The sequence below is a fragment of the Epargyreus clarus genome, unplaced genomic scaffold, assembly GCF_041222505.1.
Source record: "Epargyreus clarus isolate Ecla_fem2 unplaced genomic scaffold, WU_Ecla_fem_2.2 ptg000034l, whole genome shotgun sequence".
Taxonomy (NCBI): Eukaryota; Metazoa; Arthropoda; class Insecta; order Lepidoptera; family Hesperiidae; genus Epargyreus; species Epargyreus clarus.
In genome coordinates, this window is record NW_027332239.1 from 14,306,904 (window position 1) to 14,331,632 (window position 24,729).

The following is a 24,729-nucleotide window of genomic DNA, read 5'->3' on the forward strand; positions in this document are numbered from 1 at the left end:
CTTGATGACGGCACTCTAGGCGGTACTGCATCCACAGTATTTGAAGATTTCAAGCAAGTTATCGATCGTTTCGCATCAATAGGTCTTAAAATAATTTTTTCTAAATGTGAATTATTCATTTCAAATGATGTAACTCCAGATCATTTTTCAGACATAGTAGCAAAATTCAAATCATTAACACCAAATATTTCGATAAAATCTAGTCAAAATCTTACATTATTAGGAGCTCCATTATTCGAGGATGCAGTAACGTCTGTAATAAATTCTAAATTAGAACTTTTTAACAAATCATCCGGACGTCTTTTTGAAATAAAACCTCACTTGGCTATCTACATTCTTCGCCTCTGCCTTTTTACACCCAAATTTCTTTACTTGCTCCGTTGTTGTCCTGTTTGGAAATTCCCTTCAGTTACAAATTTTATAGATAATGCTTTAAAACAGTGCGTCACGAAAATTTTAAATTTGAATTTAGATGATGGATCTTGGCGACAGGCTTGCCTTCCAATTAAATTTGGAGGGTTAGGAATACGATCCACAGCAAGTGTGGCCCTGCCGGCTTTTTTGGCTTCCACTCACAGCTCGTTATCCCTCATCAGCGAAATTTTAAACATAAGCCTAGCTGATGTTCGGGTGGCGAGCTTGGGTGAGGCCGTGGAAGCTTGGGGGGTCGCATTTCCTTTGGAAAGTATTCCCGTGGATGATGTTTCTCAACAAAAAGCTTGGGACTTGCCAGGTATTTCATCCACGTTTGCCTGTCTCCTTGAACATTGTGCAGACGATACGGAGCGAGCAAGACTTTTGGCTGTTTCCGGAGAAGACTCAGGCCACTGGTTGCACGCACTTCCCTCGCGAAATCTTGGCACCATTCTGGATGATTCGACACTGAGAATTTCAGTGGGTCTCCGGCTTGGTGCCAAGATTTGCGAACCTCATCATTGCCCATGTGGCCGAAGCGTGGATAAGAAAGGCCGACATGGTCTGTCCTGCTCCAGAAGCGCTGGCCGTTTATATAGACACGGCACATTAAACGACTTAATCCGCAGAGCTCTTGTCACCGTCTCCGTTCCAGCCTCATTAGAACCGAGTGGTTTGTGCAGAGACGACGGCAAGAGACCTGATGGTGCGACTCTTGTGCCGTGGAAATTGGGTCGCGCCCTGGTGTGGGATGTTACATGCGTGGACACTCTAGCCCCAACCTACATACATGACACCTGCAGTAGTGTTGGGGCAGCAGCCAACCGCGCTCAGTTTCTCAAGCGCCGCAAATATGCTACTATTATAAAAGATTATGAGTTTGCGGCGCTTGCAATTGAGACGTTGGGTCCGTGGTCGGCTGACATGAAATTTTTCATGAAAGAGTTGTCCCATCGGCTTATCCTCGCTTCGGGTGACCAGAGGGCTGGCAGCTATTTTGCCCAAAAAAATAGCCTCGCTATACAGCGAGGCAACGCTGCCAGCGTTCTGGGCACTATGCCACAAGTTGGAGTTTTGGACGATATCTTTATCTTATAAGTTTAATTTATTTTTTTAATATTAGTTAATTTTTAATTTAATTAGTATCATATTTTTATTAGTATTATATAGATTATTTAGTATTGTATGTTCGCAAAGTCTCTTAATATTGATTAGGGAGGCATTGAATTCTTACCATGACATGGGCTATATGGTACTAGCTTCTCTTCCTTAAATAAATTTAGATGTCTGTCTGGCTCGGGATTGAACCTGAATCCCACTGCGTGTGAGATCTACTTATACAGTGACTGCCCCTTTGCGAGTCGTCTTATAATTTTATTAAATTAACTTATTATCAAGCAGGAATATATGAATTTTGCTTTTACCCTTGTATGTCCCGTGAAATGCAAAATCACAAGAGAAACTACACAGTTTTAAACAACACAGTCAATAAACCTTTCTATGAATATTTACACTTTAATTAATTTCAATTCGAGCTGAACTATAAAATTCAGTTCTCAGTGGGTGTTACCCATAAATTTAAATTTGGTAGTGGCCATTACGTCCTCCATTATTCCTGTTAACACAGCAGTCATTAAACTATGCTCGCTACTTGAATAATAAATGATGCAGGTAATAAACCAACACCAGTGTTAATAAAAGTGATAGAAGGGTGAGAAAACAGTTGGTCTTTAGTGCCTAAACTGCCTAAACTGCCTAAACATCGACCCTCTTTATTTTCTAATGCTTAAAATAATAAATTATCAATATACTGTGGCTTAAGAAGCAGGGAACATATAGCTATTTCATGCATTAATACCAAAACATAGTGGCATTAAAACTTACTGCTTGAATAGAAATATAATTATATTTTTGGACGAATGTCTTATTATAAAATAATTTAAAAAATATATTATAGTGTAGATCCTGATGACGAGAATGGGATAAAATTATTAAAATCGTGTATTGTCATCGGTTGTTGATAATTATTCAACATTTTAAATTAATCGGACCGTTCCAAGTGGTTAAAAATCGAGTTCAAACATTCCGTTACATACATACAGGCAAAGTACAAATATTATACTGTGATACAGGTCAAGCTAATAATATAAAGCGTGGTAATATCCTCTTAATGAATGTAATGGACCGTCTGTATTAACTTATTCAATGGCGACCATTACAGTGCGTTTAGCGTCGGGAACAATTGAAATAGTTTTAAAGTAACACCCACATGTAATGAACGCAATTATTAACAGAAATTAGGAAATAAACCGGACGAGATGTTTATTAGTAAAATAGTTTCATGTCATAAGAGTTAGCGGGTGTCGTTAAGCTACTAATTTTACTGGTGATCCATGGGACACTAGTGGGTTCTTTTTCTAGGTCAAAATAAAAGACGAACTAAGCTTAATATACTAGGTTTTTCTAAGTCAGGATGTGTGTTGTGTGTATGTATGTATGCCTTTTATTATTTTTTAAGGAATAATTGTTTTTAACTCCGGTGGCATCGGCACTTTTGCTGTAAAGTCATGCTGCGTTCTTTTTTTGTAGATGTAGGTAATAAGGGAGAAAGACATGAAACATTCCAGCTTAGTCCTCAGAGGTCTCTCAGAGAGGGATCTCAGACTAGACTCATCAACCCTTTTTAAGAATTTTCGAGATGTCTATAAGCAATAATGAGAAGTCACCTCATTATTATTGGATGGGCTTAAAATAACAACTTTTTTTGCTAAAATTCGCTAAAAAATATTTTATTTTATGTTTTTTTTTTATAAAATTTGCTAAAAAAGCGGCTGTTTTCTCGTATCAAAAATGCGAGACTATTTAAAACAAATCCACTATTACATAGCGATAAAGTTTGTACCAGTGAACGACGGATGCCCACTAATTCGGAACAATTAAACACGTATTAGTGTTGGCGTGGAAGTGCATCGGCCTAAATTCGGCTTCCTCGTGATCCTAGCTAGGGATGTACCAAGTTCCTAAAATGATGGATAAAAATAACGATATTTATTTCAAAGGTCTAAAATATCGATACACCGATAATATCGTAAATTTAAACGCGATCTTGTTCTTATTATTATGCCGAAAATATTTAAAGATTTTATCAGTTTTGACAAGCGCTTTTGCGCTTAGACGTGCATATATAATATTAGACGTGCATATTACTATAATAATAAAATATTTAAAAAATCTATACCGATATTTCATTTTTTCCTTTCGATTATAGTATTGGTTATGGTTTATATGAATTATCGGCTAAAATTATTTTTCGATGACGTACTATTATATCGGCTATGGTTACCGTATTAGTATAAATATCGATATTTTGTTTCCGATATATCGTTACATCCCTATCCTCGTGATCCTAGCGCCAGTCGTGAGCCGCATAACCATGAGTAGGGTTTACCCTTGTACAACGGTTTGTAGGATTTCCTACACGCCCACATTATAAATTACAGATTGTTGATAAGCTCATTATTGTTATTTTTGGTGTTATTAATAATCGATGCTGGTCGCGTCGTATGGCGCTAGTTGGAGGTTTTTTCTAGTGTAAGTGATTGTATTATTTTTCGTATTATTTTACATTAAATATGTATTATGCATAGTTTAGGGTAGAGTTTAGTATTTGGCAAGAACCCTAAAAATATTCTAGACAAAAAAGTTTTGTGGAACCTTAACCCAGATGATAGATATTATACAGACCGAGAAAATATTATTTTAAAAATTCGTATCCTACCTCGGATAGAATTTTAGTATTTTAAACCTATCTGGCATTGAAACCAGATTTCAGATAACACAAATTAGTCGCTGCATGTTTGCTAGCCAATTCTATTTCATAAAATATCAACAGGTTGCACTCCGGGAGTGCCGGCAGAGAGAACTTTCGAAACCTAGCCTGAATAATAAAATATAATAAATAAAAATTGAAACTGACACCCATTGACATATTTTATCTATGCCGACACCGGATGAGATCTTGACTTACGAATTTTCGATCAGGTAACGTTTCATGACGCGAGTTTAACATTTTTTACAATCACAAAAAGTGCATAACGCCGCTAAAGAAGTTTTTACATATTTCCACTGCGGTAAAATCATGGGCATCCTTTTTTTTTTGTTGACGAGGGGGAAACCTTCAAAAGGTATCCGACGCCATGGGAGTGACGCCGGGTTATGTGGGATTTTTACCCCCCGGTGGCCGTCCTCAGTGTTTGTTGGAGAACTCTGGGATCTCCAATGGAACACAACCGGAGTCCTCCTAACGCGATGCCCTTCCATCGGGTTCCGCCCTGGGGGGAGCAATTTACCCTCTTCTCACATCCCCTGGTGATTACAGCGATATTCGACCACGCAAATCGCCGTCCTTCCCGGGGTCGCTTGCTGGACGGTTCGAGCTCCAACTCTTGCCGCCCGCAACTCCCGCAAGCCCCTTTTTAGTCGTCTCTTACGACAGGCAGGGAATACTGTAGCCCTATTCTGGTCCCGGTACTACAGGGACAAAAATCATGGGCACCCACGGCCTACATCAGAAGCGTGAGTGGGTGTTTCGTTTATGCGATTCTAGGAAATGGATAATACCCTTTGAATGGTTTATTTCAACTAAGTAGTAATTCCACGGTTATCAGCGATTCTGTTTAAATAACACAAAGGTTCAAAGCTTCGAGATAGATCCTAATAATCGCGGGATTGAATTTCGACAGGTTTGCCGATTGAACGTTAGTTTATTTTCAGAGTTTAGTCTCATGAAATAAATCAAATAATTGAACTGCTTAGAACTAGAAACAGAATACTTCTTATTTAACTTTTTATGATTTTTAAAATCGCATTTATTTTGAAATTATGACAGATGCAAGCAGTGAAATCAGTGATAGCCTAGTGGTTAAGAAACTGCCTCCTGATCGAGGGGTCCGAGGTTCAAATCCCAGGCACGCACCTCCAATTTTTCAGTTATGTGCGTATTAGAACTTAATGACAACTTGCTTAAACGGTGACGGAAACCATTGCAAGGAAATCTGCATACCTGAGAAATCTTAAAAAAGAAAACAAGTTTTTTAAGGTATGTGAAGTCTACCAATACGCACTTGGCCAGCGCGGTGGACTATGGCCTAATCCTTCTCATTCTGAGAGGAGACCCGTGCCCAGCAGTGGGACGATAATCGGTTGAGATGATTGACAGATGATGAGACGAATAGCGATCATCATACCAGTCTGATAGGCAAAGGGTTCCGAGTTACAATTTCAAGCATGTTTACATCAGATGGTGAATTAAGATTTCTGTTTAAAGTCTAACCAAGTCTGAGTAGTTATACCTACTCATCTTTGTGGATACACACCTTTTATTATCTATGGAAGTTACCTGTGGAACTTACGACAGGAAATCCTAGCGTGATTTATAAGTGAAGAAAGGTTCTCAGAGATATTATTTACAGTAGGGAACGAGTGGCAACTCACCATGAGGCCGAAGGACACGAGCCATATGAGCAGCAGCTGTATCCAGATCTTGGTGGTGGTGTAGATCTGCGAATACATGTCGTAGTACGCTATCAGTGTGTACCTGGAACAATATACATTTTTTTTTTAAATTGAAATAGTAAAAGAGCATAAAGCTCAACTTATAGTGGTAACTGCTATCTATGGAAATCTATGACCAATTCCGTATAAGATTGGTTCTACCTGAAGTCGTTCATACATGCGTTGTCACTTCCGATGCGGAACTCAGATGGGCGTTTCATATGTAAGTCTTTCCACCGACATGCGGAACTACCCCACGCTAGAAATGGATGTGGCTGTGGTACATATTAGTTTAAATATGGGTACTGGCTCTACCATCTTTCAAACATGAATAATGGACCGAAATTTCATATTATTTAGGTATACGAGTAGCAAATCAGCTTGTTGGCCACCCACTGGTAATGAACATGTATAAACTCACATAAACAACATATATAAGTGTGTAAGAAATGGCGATATTTTAAGAAAGCTTAACTACAGCTTTAAGTACAAATACATATTATAATTATCAATAATCTATAAAACAAAATATATATTTTAGTCTCCTCAATATTTTTAGACAGTTCATTGACTTAAAACGCCGTGAAGTGATTTAATAAAGAGTTAATAGTGGCGCGTTATCGCGCGCTTAAAAACCACTCAGCGCTATCCGTGGGAAAGCGCTTGTTTGTCCGATAAGATAGTGTGGCGACACCACTTGCGTTCGCATTTTTTACTTTAATTTAGTCGTTAATCATATTGCTCCAGAAGGGAGGTGATTTTTTGAGTATGTGGTCGTTATTGACAATCTTTTATCTACTGGCCTACTGTTTAGAACAAGTTACTTTTGAGAATGAAAGGGGTTTTAGACATAGTCCAGCACACTACCCAAGTGCAGAATATTACCCTTCACATACCTTTCAGAACATTTCTTAACTTTAAGGCATATAAAAGCATTAATTAACATACTGAATCCTACATCAAAACCATTTAATCATTCGTAGAACTAAAAAAAACTAAACTTCACCAGCTAATGTGTCACTAAAAGATGATAGATTTATTATTCAATTCATTTATTTGTAACTGCGACTGGAAGTGTGTAACAGACGGACAGACGTTCTTAACACCGCTGAGAGCTGAGGGGAGATCGCAAAATAAAACAGCAATTTCTTCCCGAACAGTGGGCGCTTTGTGACAGGGCTCACATGTTACAACAGCTCATTACCACGCTTTTATTTTTATGTTATGTTGTTATGTTTGTATTGTATTATTGTCCATCATAGATTAGTAAAGATTACTCACTCCTAACAAGAAAATGTACCCAGTTTTGAGAATTGAAATAGTTGCGTAAAAAAGTTTTGCCACGTCTCCGTGCTAAAATGTCCCAAAAATATTTGAAATAATTATCTATTCCTTATGTAAATTACGCAGTATTAGTTATTTTTCGTAAATTTTCTCTAAAAATGTTTTTATCTGTCAAGAATTCAAAAAAAGAACTTACTAATAAGCCGTTTGTGGCTTCATTCAATTTCAAGACGGCGAAGTATCTTTACTAATCTATGTTGTCCATGTACAAATTACCGTATGCACTGTACCTATTGTAATTTTATCTGTACCTCTTGGTACCTAAAATGTGCATTGTACTTCTGATCTTTCATGCTTTCTTTAAAAAATATTCAATATTGGCGAATTGACTTTTTTGAAAAATAGATATAGCTAGTAGACAACGTCAGATTATCCGCCAAAAAAAACACTAATTAATTCCAGAACGCTGCCTAAATAAGAATATTTACTTTTGAGAACTTGACGCCAAGAAGGGACGTCCATATAGGGATTGTACCTACATGGTCAAGGTACCTTGACGATGTTTCTCTTTACCAATTTCTAATTTACACCGCTATTATCTGCTAGCTTAATATAGACATGGACTGACATGGTAGTGGTATCTCGCCATTTGAACTATGAAGTGTTTAAGGCGATATCACCACCACACCTATTTCTGACTAATACCTAACAACAGTGTTAAGCGCTGCTGCGTTCTGGTTTGAAGGGTAATGGAGACAAGGTTTTCCGAGGCGTTCCAGCTTAGTCCTCAGGGGGTAGGGCGCATGTTTGACCGACCTCAGGTAGCAATATCTAATCCTATCTGGGGTCGATTATAGATGTCCATGGGCGGCAATAGCCACTTATCATCAGATGGACTACATGCTTGCCTGGTACTTCTATACCTATTATATAAAAAAAGTTCTAGGTACCACGTTAAAATGGCTTAATAAACGCGGTGCAGCTAAAAAGCTGATCACAAAATAAAAGTGATTGCGACGTACAGTGGGTGCCTTGTGCGGCGGCTACTGACCCGACCATCAATGGCGTTTTTATGGCCGCAAGCCACGAGGGCTTATTGCACAATCACCCATATGGGATTAAAGATCACTTGATGAAGGTAGAACCCTTTGAGGACGACTTATTTCTGAGTTGCTGTAGTGATTCTTGGAAATGACCCAAAAGTAAAGATATAAAAATATATACGCGACGAATAGATAACTTTTGTTTGGGAAGTCGGCTAAAAAGACAGTATTAAGTAAGCGTTCGAAGTAAGACAGGCAAATGAAACTCAGTTATTGCACATAAAAAGCCGAAGCTAAGTTGTTTCACATAAGAACCCTCTCGTTTTTGGGATTGGTAACTATTTAATCTCAGTGAGTTTCTGTCCCATTACTTGGATCATTTTTGAAATATAAATGTTTTTAGGTGCAACAGATACATAATAATAAACCGTATATGATACAGATTGTCAGCGCGACTTTTTAAATACTTTTATGTAGTTCGATTAAAATTTAAAACATTATCATTAATATATTTTTTCTATAATAAAGTTATATGATTTAAAATTACGTTGAATATCCATTAGGTTTCTTATAAAAGCTAACTTTAAAAGCATCGGTTTAGTATATCTACGCAACATCCGTGAACGGCGCGCGATATTTTCATTACTTGCTAAAACTATATTTATTCTTATGTTAACCATAGATAAGTATAGATATCTCACCGCCTTGTAATTAAGGAAGCCATTAAATGACTTAAACAGCTGACGATTCTGTCAGCCGTTTAATGGCTGTCATGGTGTAATTTACGCGGAATAAGGCCGACATGCGCAGTTAAGTCATGAAATGAAGAAGAATAGAAAAGTGCGAAGAAATTTCGTTTCATTCGTAAACGATCTAAAAACTATTTTTTTTAATATTTTTGAAACACGAAAATAATTGACAGTGACAGTTGATTGTTACATTTTCTTGTTAGGTGCGAGTAATCTTTACTAATCTATAATGTTAACACGCCAAAAGTGTTTAACTGAAAAAAAATAATTGAAAAACGCAGTAGTCTCATAACATGTACCGCACATTAAACGCAGTTCATAACAGATTAAATTTTACACGCGTAAAACGATCCCGAAAGAACGAAGATCTTTCGATCGAAGAAGAAGGTCAAGTGCGAGCCGCGGCTACGCTTTGAGGTTTTATAGTAGCTCATTGATACAGTTACGTTTTTTATTTTCTGACATTGTCGGTATTGTATAATCCGCGTAAAACTGCTAGTCATTCATATTCATTATTATATTCATTTTATTCATAAGATGTTCATTTGTTACTTTAATTCCATAAATATTATTATTTTTTTTAATTTAAACAAATTTTTTTGATGAAAAAAATAAATTTTGGTACGTTTGGATTTCTTCACTCGTCAGACTTATTTTACTGTGTTATTTGCTTTTAGAGAAAAAGTAAGTTGCAATTGGTGCTATAACAACGGAATGAAACACAATTAACTTTGTAAAATGCTTGTAAAGTGCAAGATAAATTACTAGAAAGTTGATAAACAATATAATGATCAACAATATCTATGCTCTCGTAAGCACACGTGATCGTACAACACAGTATTAACGTTTTTAAACACAATTTCTTAAATAAGTATCACTTTACACAGATAATTAAGAAAAAATGTAGCGTAAAGGCAGAATGTTGATTATTCTGAAGACAGCGATTTCGAATAATGAAGCAATCAACGTTGTCTATGATAATGGCTGTATGGTATGCGTCAGTTACTTTGTATTGTCATTTAAAAGTATGTAGGTATGTCAGGTTTTAATCGTTTTGGCGGAAAGTTTAATTACACCTAAATTAAACGTAGACACACGCAATTGTCGGTATTTGGCCCTCGTTTGGTGAATATTTCTGCCTTACACATAGAAAGTGAGAGAGAGTTAAAAAATGGCACCAATTTGGAATACAGTTACAACTGAACCAGGTTATAAGTATTTGCCATCGTAATGAATAACTTTTAGTTATGTAAATTCACTAATTCAAATGTCAATATTTAACTTTTATTAATATTTAATTACTGACTATGGTATATAGGTATATTTACGTTCATTACATATGGGAAATACGTAGTTATTATCTATTACAATAATATTTGACGAATCCGTGGAACCGTGGTAGGTAAGTAGGTATAATACCAACTTAATAAGATCTAATAGTTACATAAATATTTGCTAGCTACTTTACATCCACAGGATTTACGAATAATTTACGTGTGTTACGTGATTTATGATTATGAAAATCTGTCTTTTAATAGTTTCAACTTTCAGTCTATGCTTACAGTATTCGATTATTTATTCGTTTTAAGCATTTTGTCGGATTCTATAACCTTCGATATTATAAACTGATCTCAAAATAGACTTTTCTATTTACTTTATTCTAAGGGAGACTAAAATCTAAAGCTAAAAGAAAGATTAAACTTGTGACAAAGGACGTAAACTAAATCCTTTCCCACAATTTTAACAACAGTAACAAATTTATATTAGGTAATCGACACGTCATACTATTTCAGTTAAACCGTTCTCCGGCAAGTATTGTTAAGTATAACCACTTAAATCTCTATGTTAACTACCCTAACGCTACTGTGGCCACAAAGAACCACTTAAGAATAAATTGAAACGTTACCATCTGGTTACACTGAGTGTAATCTTGCGCTTTAAATGTATGCCTCATGCATATAAATTACTTGTGGTTAAAGTATAAATATGTATTTAACACTCAATTTGTCACGACATATGCCCAATATTCACTACCCTCATTTGTTATTTAGTATGTTTTTTTGGGATTCAGATGACATTTAGTGAATAGCTCGTCATATTCGAGATCGGTAATTGATTATGAAATCCATCATTGAAAATTGGTACACCTGCGATACAAGTAGGTACGTCTGAATTACAGTAAAGCAAAACTCGAAAACTATTATAAAGCAAAAAATATTCGTGTGGAGTACTGAAATATAGTATCTGGCTAGAATGTCTCGTACATAAAGATATTGTAGGTAATCTAAATACGTTAGAACCGTCAATAATACGTTTATTGATATACTAATTAACACTAAATTACTGCCGTTTCAAACCGATACGGAAAAAACGATAAAATAAAAGCGAATTAATCTCCGAAAATATCTTCTTATTTCAGTCTTAATTATAAAAAGTCAATATATCATTTTGGTGTTAAGTCCCAAGAAAAAGTTTCACTTTAATTCTACGGAACATCAAAGCAACATCTATTACAACGTTTTACAAGCCTGAAGTGTTATTTTATGTGGAAAGTAACACACCACACGCATTATTTACGCCGCTATAAATTATTTTCGTAATATTCACATTAGGCGATGTCGGCCACGGGTTACGCCGGAAACTTTTTGTTTTTACTACTTAATAGTGCGTTCGAAATGTGCTTTCTTCACACCCAAATCAAAACAACTGTACAAATACATAAAATTAAAGTGCCTATTTTTTCGAAATAATATTATTTTCGTAGCTTTTAAGACGTCAAAACATACAAAATACTTTTTTGTTTTTCTCTAAAATATATCCTCATAACCGCTTTATTATTTTGGTTAGATTTCTAGATGCACTAGACTTTACAGGTTACATTTCCGTTTACATAATCGTATTAAAGATTTTTTTTTATAATGTAAGAGTAGCAAACGAGCATGCAATTCACCCGAGTTAAGTGGCTACTGCCGCCCATGGAAATCAACCCCAGATAGATATTCCTACCTGAGGTCGGCCACAGATGCGCCGCTACCCCTGAGGACTAAGTTGGAACGCCTCGGAAAAGTACCTCTATAGACAAAATAGCGATACTACCTATATGAGTATTTTGGAATACAATTTTAACGAACCAAGTTGCACAGATAAATACAAAATTCCGAGACGTAAACATTATGACGTGTTCGTAATAAAATATTTTATGTAACAAATGTCCATCAGCTATCACTCAGTTCGCGGCTCGTGATTTATTTCGGCGGAGTACTCGCGCCAGCACTAAGCCGAGTGCGTGACGCGTAACGGGTAAGTGGATAAAACTCGACACTTCCCACGTCTTGCTTTATTTTATGGTGCACCCCTAAATGCTGGCATAAGGGCTGCCAGAGTTATTTGAAAAAAAGCCGCTCAATAAGTAAAAAGGTGACATTAAACGCTTGTTAGTAGAAAACATTGTTTACTTTGAAACTTCTCCAGATAGAAATTGATTACTTAAATGATTTTTGGTTTCGCTTAATACTATCACTAGCCACTAAGAGGGTTTTAGTTTTAGGGCAGTAAGATGATATCCCGGGATACCCTTGGATACATAAAGACAGACAGACGAACAGACAAACACGTAGAGGCGCAGAAAGAAAAAAATTATGAGTATCTACCCTGTACACTTTCAATGTTATTTATAAATACAATATTGAAATTACAAACGTCAAAACTTAAGTGACAATTTTATTTAATTGTATAGAAGTGTGATATTGGTGGCAACCCTAGCTAAGCTCTTGCTCTTGTACGTTATTGCGTATATAGCTTTTATCTTTTTTATTCCTTCCGGGTTGTATGGGAGAGCGGAACGTAATCCAACTTCTTTTCAAACTGACATCTTTATTGCCGCGTGTCATTGGGCTTTCAAAGTTTTTTTTAGAACTTTTGAGTTTTATGATTTGATATATGGAGATTTAGTTTTTACGTCATTAATGAAATAACAAAAACATCCTAGTTAATTAACAATCTTGTTTGTTAATAGTGTTACTACATAGCTTATTACTAATTTTAAATGTTTGCTAATGCAGAAAATCAGAGTTTCACCGATAATAAAAATATTTGACTGTATTCTTAAATTTTCGTTTTTTATAGACCTAGAAAACGAGCGTACAGCCGACATAGATTAGTAAATATTACTCACTCCTAACAAAAAATGTAACCAGTTTTGACGATTGAAATTGTCACTGTCATCTATTTTCGTGTTTGAAAAATATTAAAAAAAATGTAGTTTTTAGATCATTGACGTATGAAACGATATATCTCCGCACTTTTTCTTCGATTTCGTGTTTTTGCACTACATAACTGCGCATGTCGGCATTGTTCCGCGTCAATTACACCATGAGAGCCATTAAATGGCTGACAGAATTGTCAGCCATTTAAGCCATTTAATGGCTTTCTCAATTACAAGGCGGTGAGATATCTATACTTATCTATGGCAGCCGATCGCCTGAGGTCGACCATAGATGTTTTGCTATCCCTGAGGAATTATGTCTCTGTTCCCATATCCTTCAAACCAGAGCACAACAACACATAAAACTACTATTACTAATGTTGTAATACTAATTGTAGGTACTTCCTTACTATTTTTTTTTCTTATAAAATAGTTTAATTAGTAGCAAATAGATTAATTATTATTGAAAACCGACGAAATACTACGAATAAGCAGCGATAACCGTTATCAAATTCCTAGAAAACGGTTACAGTAATAACCGAGACAAAAATAGGTAACTTGAAACTATTATCGGTTACATGGCCATATATATCTAGATGTAACTTAAACGTTTTGCGGTCTAGTTTTAGGGCCAAGGTACGAACACCGCAAAGAAATATATACCTATACCTAAATAAACTTAAAGAAAATATTTGTTAATGAAAATCACTACGATTAACTTTCTGCTGCTTAAAACCCTTTTTTTTAATTTTCACATTCTTTATCCTTTGCATTAATTTGTATTCACTTTATAAAAAAATCGGCAACATTTTAAATACTTACATTGCTTATTTTCTTAACTATATTATTAAAAATAACGTATCATAGACAAAACAAGATAAGAAATAAAATTCACTGACCTGTTGATCGTGATAGCGACCATAGACAACAGCGACACAGCTTCGTTCCCGTAGAAGACGAATGCAAACATCTGGCACAGTTGTGGCCCTAGTGTCCATTGTTCTTTTATGTACCTGTAGTTGATAAATTAAATGTCATATACATATTAAAATCCAGAAATTATGTAACCTACTTGATAATTATGGAGTGGTCGCCAAAAGACATCTGTAATTATCCGAATAAATGTTTCTTTCTTTCTTTCTTTCTAATCGACCATAAATACGACAAGCGCGACCAGAGTGGCATGGACGGAGATTCTAACGATACATTAAGTTGCTGACTATTGAACTTTACCTCTTGTCAGAGATTTTATTGACTTGAAAACCTCCGGAATTAGTCGCTAACCTGAGCCGCCCTTTGCTGTAACAACAGCAGGCAGTTAATTGTACCATCTGTGGGGCGTAACGACCACTATACTATCCGACACACAGAAGATACGGGCTTCTACACCTAAGCAGATATGATGAATACATTTCTGTTATGGGTTCGGGCGTGTCGGTGAAACCTATGGACTTTTAGTGAGGCATCATGAGTGTAGAACGCATCTTTAGGATCTACAAGGAGAGTTATTAGTCCAAAGTAGTTTACCTGGTGGCAGTGAGCGGCAGGTTGATGCTGCAAAACAGCAGGTCGGACACGCAGAGCGAGAGCACGAACATCGTGGTCACGTGGCCGCGCAGCTTCGGGTGCATCAGCAGCGCCACTGTCGTGACCAGGTTACCTGTAACAAGTGTATTGGTCAAGTACGGTATTATACTTATGTAATGAAATTAAATAAAATAAATATTTATTTTGTATAGGCCAACGGCGACACTTACAAATTGTCAGTTACAATATTTTCTCTTAAACTAATACCGGATCGTAACTCGACCTCATGCGATGTAAATCATAAGCATTAGTGGGAGTGGAACCAAGGGAGGCGTGGTCTTTTTCACAATTTGATAGGTCCAAGCTTATTCAATTCGTTAGAGAATTTTCAGGTGGTCGGGCTCTTTTTAATATAAGAGTAGCAGACAAGCATGCAGTTCAACTAATGGAAGTGGTTACTGCCGCTCATGGACACTTGTAATTAACCCTAGATAAGATTAGATTCCTATAAGAGGTTATCCGCAGACGCGTGGCTGAGGACTAAGCTAAAATGCCTCTGATAAGTGTGTTTACCACAACTTTGTGAAGCGGAACACAGCAGCGCCTAACACTGCTGTTATTAGGCAGAAATAGGTGTGGCGGTAGTGCCACCGGAATCGAACCACAAAGGTCGAACCACCTTCTTCCATAAAAAGCGACCATCTAAGTCCTAAGGAGTGGTTAATAGTTTCGGTTAAAATCCTGTTCCTTCTTTTTTATATTTTTCTCTTCTAAGATCGTACCCAGCGGTTGATGATTACTATGGAAGAAAAACAATAGGGCAGACATTACAAAATGGCGCCGGACTCCCGATTAATTCCGTCAAGTGCCCCCACTCGGCCGAATTAAATCGATACGCAATTTTAGACCACCGGATAGTTCCGTGCCAACGCTAATTGTATTTAATACGAGCCTCTGCACACGGTTCCGCTCGATTTGTAATTATGTTTCTATATGTTGATTAGGTGTAAAGGTTCATTATATTGGAGCGTTTTCTGATACGTAATGTTGTGGTTCAATGTGTAGACATAAACGGGGCCTGATATACACCATAGTCCACTGTTCTCCAAAAGGACGAAAATAAATATGCTGTTAAAGCAAAGTATAGCTGGAAGATAATAATTTAACCAAGGTTAACTAAGTCTAATTTAATCTTTAAATAGTATTATTAGGATCTAGTTAATCAACATATTAAAATCTAATCTAATTTTTACAATCTAAATATGTTGTATGTAAATAGAAGTTTTCAAAGTCAGATAATGACTTAAATTCCTCTCAATTGAGTGAAGACCCGTGCCCAACAGTGGGACACTAACTGGTTGATGATGACAACCTTCATTTGCGGCTAACAAAGCAAATATTAAATAAACATGACATTAAACAAAATAAAATTGCAAGGCGCACAACCCTAGCTTATCGTGTGGCGGCGCTAATCAATCAAGCTGTCAATTCGTTCGGCCAGTGCATCCCTCGGGATGAGCGGGGGTGCAAATGACCCCAACGTGTAAAGTAAACTGTCCGTTGGGGGTTATATTCCGGAGTGATGTTATGACTCATTGTGACTGAATTGCAACGATCGATATTGTGTAGTAGTGTAGTCTATAAACTATGGGATCTGTTTATTATCTGTTTTATCTAACTACAGATAATCTAATACTCATAATCATCTATTTATCAGTTTCTAAGTTTGAAACAGACAGGCCACAGCAAATCTTTTTATAACATTGAAGTAGGAAACGACCACGCCGCCCAACTCCATATAAAACAAGGGTTCCACTGCAAACCTAAAGTCGTCATTACAGATGCATTGTCATTCGTGGAGATTAAGATCTTTTCATCTTTTTCGTCATCTTTTCTTAAATATTTTTTTTCATGAACTTGAACTAGAAAACAAAGCTGCGTTATTCAGTGGTAAGGAATCACTGCACATGGATATTAATCATACTCAAATAGGATTCGAGTGGTCCTGTGGTCAGGCACTGATGTTTTGCTTCTCCTGAGGTATAAGTGAGTCTAAAACTTTAGGAACGTATAGTCCGCGCCAAACTGCTAGTCCGCTCCGAATATAGAAACGAGTCACGTCACAATAGCAAATTTCAGATATTAGCGGGTTGAAGACAGCGCAGGACCCTCACGGCACCCGTTCGCTACCCGCTCTCGTCCACGGGTACATATCTGCGTTAGTGTGCCCTTACGTTACGGAGTATATGCTAACTAAACCTGCGCACACCAACTTCTGAGCGGACAAGAAGTTTGGCGCGGATTATAGGAACGTTTAAGCAAGGGATTGAGTTAACCAGAAGTATAACCAAGCAAATCCTTTAAAAAGTAAATTAAAATATTTCAATGTGTCTAAGTACTAAATTAAAAACGTTACACATATTTATTACCTATATTTAACAACGAATCCTAGATCTGTGCAGTGTTCCCATATGTTTTATCGAATAATAAAGTAGTGGGGAAGATTACGCAAATAACAAAAAGCAATCGAACGTAATCAAATGGGAATACTTTAGCGAGAAACGATAGAGCACACGTCACACTGCGCACTGCATCCGGCTGTTAAACTGGAATTATGTATTCAGGCCGATAAAAATATTATAAGCTAGTGTGTGCTGCCTTTATGTGGAATACAGGAATTTAGTCTTACTTTAGGTTGTTTTAGCTGTATAAGTATATTTTCAAAATAATTTCGAAATGATAGTCATGAAAATTATATTTATTACTATCTGACCCGGCAGACGTGTTGCCATATAAATAAAAAAAATGTTAAGGGTGAACAACCCTTATCACTTAGGGGTTTGAAAAATAGATAGTAGCCGATTCTCAGACCTACTGAATATGCATATAAAATTTGGTGAATCGGTAAAGCCGTTTCAATGTTAGTTACATTGTGACACGAGAATTTTATATATATGATAATACTCATATTATAATACGTACCTATGTATGTACATTATACTCAACAATGTATATACCTAGGTACGTATGCCAATGCCATTGTGTAGCATGTTATATTTTGTAGAGCAAACACAGGGAGACGTGTTTTAATTTTTACTAACTTAAGTATTTTTTGTCAATTTAAATATAGCTAAGTAAGTTTTTTAATTTACTGAAATGATGTCTATTCGTTTCCTAATTTACCAACTGAGTTTGAGAAATAGCTAATTTGTAATCTGAAACTGGGCTGATAAATCTCTAATGTGTAACGTTTTAATATTTGGTAGATTACGCCTTATGGCCGGGCCGTATCGTTAAAAATATAATATTTGTAATATTATATGGTTCACATTGATTTCATGTCGACACATCAATAACGGATAGAATTACAGACTATCAGGCATTTAACTATCTGTGTAAAATTAGAGCGATTGTAAATATTTTGATTTAGTCTGTGAAACAGAAATGAGTACCTATTAAGTATAGTCGTATAGTCCGCGTATAACTGCTAGTCCGCTCTGAACATAGAAATGAATCGCGTCGCCATAGCAAATTGTGTGACTACACCTCCTCGCAACAACTTCAGAGCGGACTAGCAGTTTGGCGCGGACTATATATAAGTCACTCGCAGTTTTATTGCCGTGCCAAGGGCTGTTACTGTTACAAAGTTACACCAGTGACTGGTCGTATCGATTTATTACTTCCTGGCAGATGAACTCAAATAATTTATTAAGATAAAAATGTAATAAATTTCATACATACGTATTAATAAATATTACATGTCCATTGTCCATATCACTAATGAAAGACGTCAGGATGAAATGAACATAAATTTAACTTTGTATGGTAAATAAGTATTTTTTAACCTACGAGGAAAAGTTTATAGCTATTTGATTAGCACCATTCTTTACTTCAAATTGAAAGCGATGAATAAAGAGATCTGTGAATATTTAAAAATTGAAACACACTTTTTAAATTAACTATCTATCAGATATCAGTTTATTCTATCAAAGGTGTAGTAGAGGGTACAATCTACAATAAGATGTTTGCAAGCAACCCAGCAAGCAATTTATACATATATTTTTGCTGACAGAAATTGTCTTAGAATGTTTTTTGTAAGTTTGTCTATCACCAATCCAGAATAGGGCAGCGGTGCAATTTTTCCATAGGAGACAGGAGACGGTGCTATAAGATTTTACAAGCTTTTTATGTAGTTTTATAATGCAATCGAAGTTACCTAAAACTCCAGTCTCTCCAGGCATTGCCTAATGTGGTAGAAAATCTTCCATTGAGAAATAGACCTTATTGCAGCTGCTTCAGCTGTAGGTTTGGCATTTGTTATCATTTCAACAAGTCAACAACCCACTTTAAGTTTCAGAATTCAATTCTTCCTTAATTTACTAACTCTTACTTCAATGTACACATCTTTTCATAAAAGTCAATGGAAACTCTACGCGGGGGAAACAAACAATTGATATACGGCCGAGTAAGAGAATAGACGAGAAACTCGGGCAGTCGCTACGTAGGCTAAAGGTGTGACTAAAGTATTATGTATCTATTGTTGTAACAGTTGACTGTTAAATTGAAGTTCCCTTAAAAGACGTAGTATTTTTTTGTCAGCAATATCAAACGAAGCAGTGATAGCCTAGTGGTTAAGAAACGCGGCTTCTCGATCGAGAGGACCGAGGTTCAAATCCCAGACCTCTGATTTTTCAAAATTTTATGCGTATTAGAAATAAATTATCACTTGCTTAAACGGTGAAGGAAAACATCGTGAGGAAACCTACATACCTAAGAGATTTATAAAAAATCTCAAAGGTACGCGAAGTCTACCAATACGCACTTGGCCAGCGCGGTGGACTATGGCCTAATCCTTCTCGTTATGAGAGGAGACCCTTGCCCAGCAGTGGGACGTTAATGGGTTGATGATGATGAATATCAAACGAACATGCAGTTTGTCTGATTGTAAGTACCCCATAGACATTTGTATTCAATCTTAAATAGGACATACTTACAAGCGCGTCGATGTATCTGAAAACTGAAGTCACCGGAAGTGTATCTGCAGCGTTTAAAGCAAATGACAATAGTGAGCAATGCTTTAAATTGCTACTATAAGACTAAATCAGGTGTAGTGAAGGTTTCTCCGGACACTTAATATTGGTAAATATATAGGTACACTATACAAACATTTATAGTTTCATACAGACAATATAATATTTTCCTATACATTTTCATAACGTATTTACATTTAACACAATACAGCCGCATGAACGCGAGTCCCTGTCAATAATATTGAAAACCATCGATATACTACTAATAAAGACGTGAAAACATACAAAATTATGCTTCTATCTGTCACGGTTCGTCTTTCAATGTCCTTAGATGTAAATTAACCTTGTTTTCGTACATAGTTACTAGTGTCCGTGGTCGCACCTTTATCTCATGGCAACATCGAATGTTCGATGTAAACTATGCACTTCGATCGAATAATAATGATATATGTATGGTTATTATTTCTCTAAATAAAACACTGTTTTTAATTAAGATTATATAATGAATATTTTCTGATTCCTAATAATGTTATTTGTAATATGTTATATTTATAATTTAATTCAAATATGAGTCATATAAAAGTTGTTAAAATGGCCGATTTACATTTTTTTAATATTTTTCCAGTATCATTATTACTATTATTTAATGTTTGTTTTTTTTTGTTCATTATAATTGTTATTTTTAAGATAATAATGCAATTTACCAATTTATCACATTTTTATCATCATTTTTGTATTGTTATTTGATAATTTTTCTAAATGTTTTACCAAGAATATTGCTGTATAGCTGCATCCAATACAATGTTATAGTGTTTACTTTGTTGGTACAACTAATAAATAAATAAATAAATAAAAGGTGAGTTTCAGTCAACACATTTAAAATTACTCGAATTATTTTTATCCGACTGTGCCAGAAGGAGGGTAATGTATTCGGGGTGTATGTATGTAATATGTATGTCTCATTCTTTGACAAGCTCTACAGCCCAAATGGCTTGACTGATTTTAATTATATTATGTATCGTTGGATTTGTCTCGAATGTAGGAGTGATCGTTTTTATAATTTTTAAACATGGCGTCTTTGAATAGAAAGAAGGGAGGGGGATTTTGTGAAAACATCTAACGCCCCTTAATAATAAATTGATCCAGACAATTTTTGTCTACCATAGACATAAACCATAGATCGAAATTTGACAATAAGAAATTTTTAAATAAAAATAAAATAGGCTGAAATTGTTAAATATCGATCTTTGGCAAGCAAAATACTGGATAGATTAATTATTAATATCGGGCGGAGCTCTATATTTATAATAGTATTTTACCAGACAATATGAATATATACGAAAGAATCCAAAACCATGACCTAATACACTATTAGCTTAAATTGCTTTCCGTATAAAAGGTGTCGATAAATATGTATTGTTATGTTTATGTATGATGGCCGCCCCGGGCTGAGTTAATTGCTTTCAATAATAGAAGAGTGTCGGCACGTTAAAGTGGAAATTAATTGAATGGCCGCCGTGTTATTTATTTTGTTTACGCCCTGATGGGGTGGTTGTATGATTATTAACATGTATATTATTAGAATAATAGAAACAATACGTAATTATTGAATGTAACAGCTTAGTAGTTTTAATTCATTGGTTCCACATAAACATTTTGAAATTAAAATTCTTACAAATAACAGTTTTACCGGTTTGTAGTAAGACCTTAATTCGCAGAATTATTTCAGAGACTGACGTAGTTATATAAGAAAAACATTTTGTATCGACTTATTCCTATACTAGATTTTGCCCGCGGCTTCGCCCACGTTTAAAAGAAAATAATATGACATACTAATACACATAAAACTGTAAATTCGTACCTTCATTGGAATAACAGTGGCGCCATCTGGCGAAAATTGGTCGTACCAACTCTGAAATCTTCGTGGGCTCATGGACTTTGCTAAAGATCATCACTTGATCAAATATATAGGTTACAATTCAATCCTCACTAATATCGATTAAAATAATCGATTTTTTTGGTCCAAAAGATCGATTCTCCGATTAATCGATCTTAGATCGCCATACCGTGGTATTTCCGGGATAAAAACTATCCTATGTCCTTTCTCGGGTCTCAGACTATCTTTGTATAAAATTTCATTAAAACCATTTCAGTGGTTTAGGCGTGAAGTCTCTTCTTCACGCCTAAACCACTGAAATGGTGGTAAACAGACAGACAGACAGAGTTACTTTCGGATTTATAATATTAGTAAGGATATCGACGTGGCGTAGCAGGGATCTATAACATCAGGTAAGAGTTAACACTCCATTTTAGAAAGGTGACCTCTCAGATACTTCATACCAAGTTATAGGTCCATCATAGATAAGTATAGATCACCGCTTTGTAATTGAAGGAAGCCATTAAATGACTTAAACAGCTGATAATTCTGTCAGCCGTTTAATGGCTGTCATATTGTAATTTACGCGGAATAATGCCGACATGCGCAGTTAAGACATGAAATCGAAGAAAAAGTGCGAAGAAATGTCGTTTCATTCGTAAATGATCTACAAATTACATTTTTTATATATTTTTCACACATGAAAATAATTGACAGTGACAATTGTCAAAAGGTTACATTTTCTTGTTAGGAGCGAGTAATCTTTACTAATCTATGAGGTCCGTAGATGAAGTTCATACTTGATTGCTACTATTGTATGTACTAATAATAATGATAATGCTCTTTCAGAGGTCAATAAAATGCTACCTAATCTTTCAATTTTCTATTCAGATTGAATAGGGACGCATATCGATTTAAATCCTTACAAGCCCGTATTGTTCATCTAATGCCCCATCCATTTGTTAAGTCACGTGTCTACTGAACAAAGACATCTTTATAAGATGACACGCATGAGTCTTTGTTAGTGTGCGTGAGGATGGAACATCCGTAGGGCAAAGGCTATTGACTTATTAACACTGAAGATTTTTTTAATTTATTTATTTAGTTAAATCATAATTACACCTAACATTACAGGTTTATACCTAATGCGTTAGAGTAAGAAAAAATAATAGTTATAGATTAATCAATTTAGTGCATATTTAATCATTATTATTGCCCGTGGTGAAGCGATCGCCATACCGGTGTAATGCGCAAAGGGTCCTGGGTACCCTCCACATAGGGAATCCTTGTGCAGCTGTGAGTGTAAAAAAGTTTTTTTTTATTTTTTATTTGGGTTCTTGTTTGAAGAACGTGAATAAGGCAGTATCCTAATTTGGTCAACCCACAGGGCTCACAAAAGTTACATAATCATAGTTAATATTGTAAGCATATTGTTGTAGTCTTTGGACTTTGATCATAGTAGCTGTTATTTATTCTCCAAAATTTCATTTACTTTAACATTTCTCGTTTCTTTTTCATTTTTCTTAGTTCATTTACAAGGACACGTTAATTTAATCTATAAGATGTAACATCTTGAAAATCTTATGTTGTCTGTGTCCAATAAATTCAAACTTCGAACGCTGTTTGTTTACCCAGCTGGTGTGCAGTTCGGATACACACCGCATCGGATCTCGGGGGTAATGGTTAAACATTATATTATAATAAAATCTATATTTAGATTCCTATGCGTCGTGGAGTTCGAATGGTATCAAAATTAAATTTTTTAGGCACTATGCCCAGCTGTGTTGACAAGAACCATTATTAGAGTTCTGCCGTACTGTCTAATATACGTGTCTATAAGAGTTATGCGTAATTCGGCAAATTAATGTTGTCTTTAAGACCGAGAAAGGAGTTACTCAATAGGAATGACAAACAAATGAGGAACAGATTGACAAATATAATATATTGAAAAAAAAATATAAATACTTAAATCGATCGTGATATCACGATGATTACGACGATTTGGGAGATCATCACGATCTCCCAGAGGCATTCAAATTTAAAAAGCATTTAGTAGGTGTTTTTGTTATTGATTTAAGTATTTTTAATGCATTCAAACATTTTATGTACACTTGTTCGCGTTAAGTGACTGATTATCGTTCTAATCACGCCTCTAAAGATACTTTACAATTTACACAGGACACTAATGGGGTCGGATCAATGACGTATTCACGATAAACGCTAATCGCCCATAGTCGGCTGTACGTAGGCGCAAATGAACATTTTAAGTTATCTGTTCGAGAAGTGGATGCACCTTGTATGTTATCTGTGATGTAGCTTTGGCGGGAAACTGACGGATTTTCTATTTAGAAAAATATAACTTTTAAGTTATCTGTTGAAGAAAAGTACGCGATTTGTGTGTGTGTGTAATGTTAAAATTAATATCAAAATAATAAGTATAAATATTTTTATTGTCTGTTGTGTATACAGAAAAATATATTTAGTCTATGCCTGACAGCTACTCGTTTTATTATGTAATACCTATGTAAATTGTAAATATAATTAATATGCTGAGTAGAGACGGATAACACAAATGGCAGGAAAAATAATACTTCCAAATTAAAATACAATTTAATATTTTTAGTCGATGCCATCACGGATAACACAAATGGCGCGAAAAATAATACTTGCCATTTAAAACTATAATTTAATATTTTTAAACGATGCCATTTATGGAGTTAAACAAATTCAAAAAATTCCTACAAATCAGCGGTCGAAATATGATAAACAATATTAATTAACCCATTTTTGGACATTAGAAATTAACAATACTATAAAAGGCATAGATTAGCAAAGATTACGCTAGGAGTGCGTAATCAGAATAACAAGAAAATGTACCCAGTTTTGAGAAATGAAATAGTTGCGTAAAAAAGTTTTGCCACGTCTCCGTGCTAAAATGTCCCTAAAATATTTGAAATAATTATTAATTTATGCCGTAAATTACGCAGTATTAGTTATTTATTCTTAAATTTTCTCTAAAAATGTTTTTATTTGTCAAGAATTCAAAATA

General features: G+C 35.4%; 1 protein-coding gene across 2 annotated transcripts in view; it reads right to left on the reverse strand.

Moving 5' to 3' along the window:
* The window catches only part of Tre1 (Trapped in endoderm 1), a 34,380-nt gene that overhangs the window by 3,671 nt on the left and 5,980 nt on the right, over positions 1-24,729 (reverse strand). For both annotated transcript variants that reach the window (XM_073091471.1, XM_073091470.1), the window contains exons 2-4: positions 14,775-14,907; positions 14,147-14,260; positions 5,908-6,010 (exon numbers count right to left, since the gene is read on the reverse strand). In XM_073091471.1, coding sequence (XP_072947572.1) covers positions 5,908-6,010; positions 14,147-14,260; positions 14,775-14,907 — 350 coding nt within the window. The remainder of the gene's footprint in view (positions 1-5,907; positions 6,011-14,146; positions 14,261-14,774; positions 14,908-24,729) is intronic.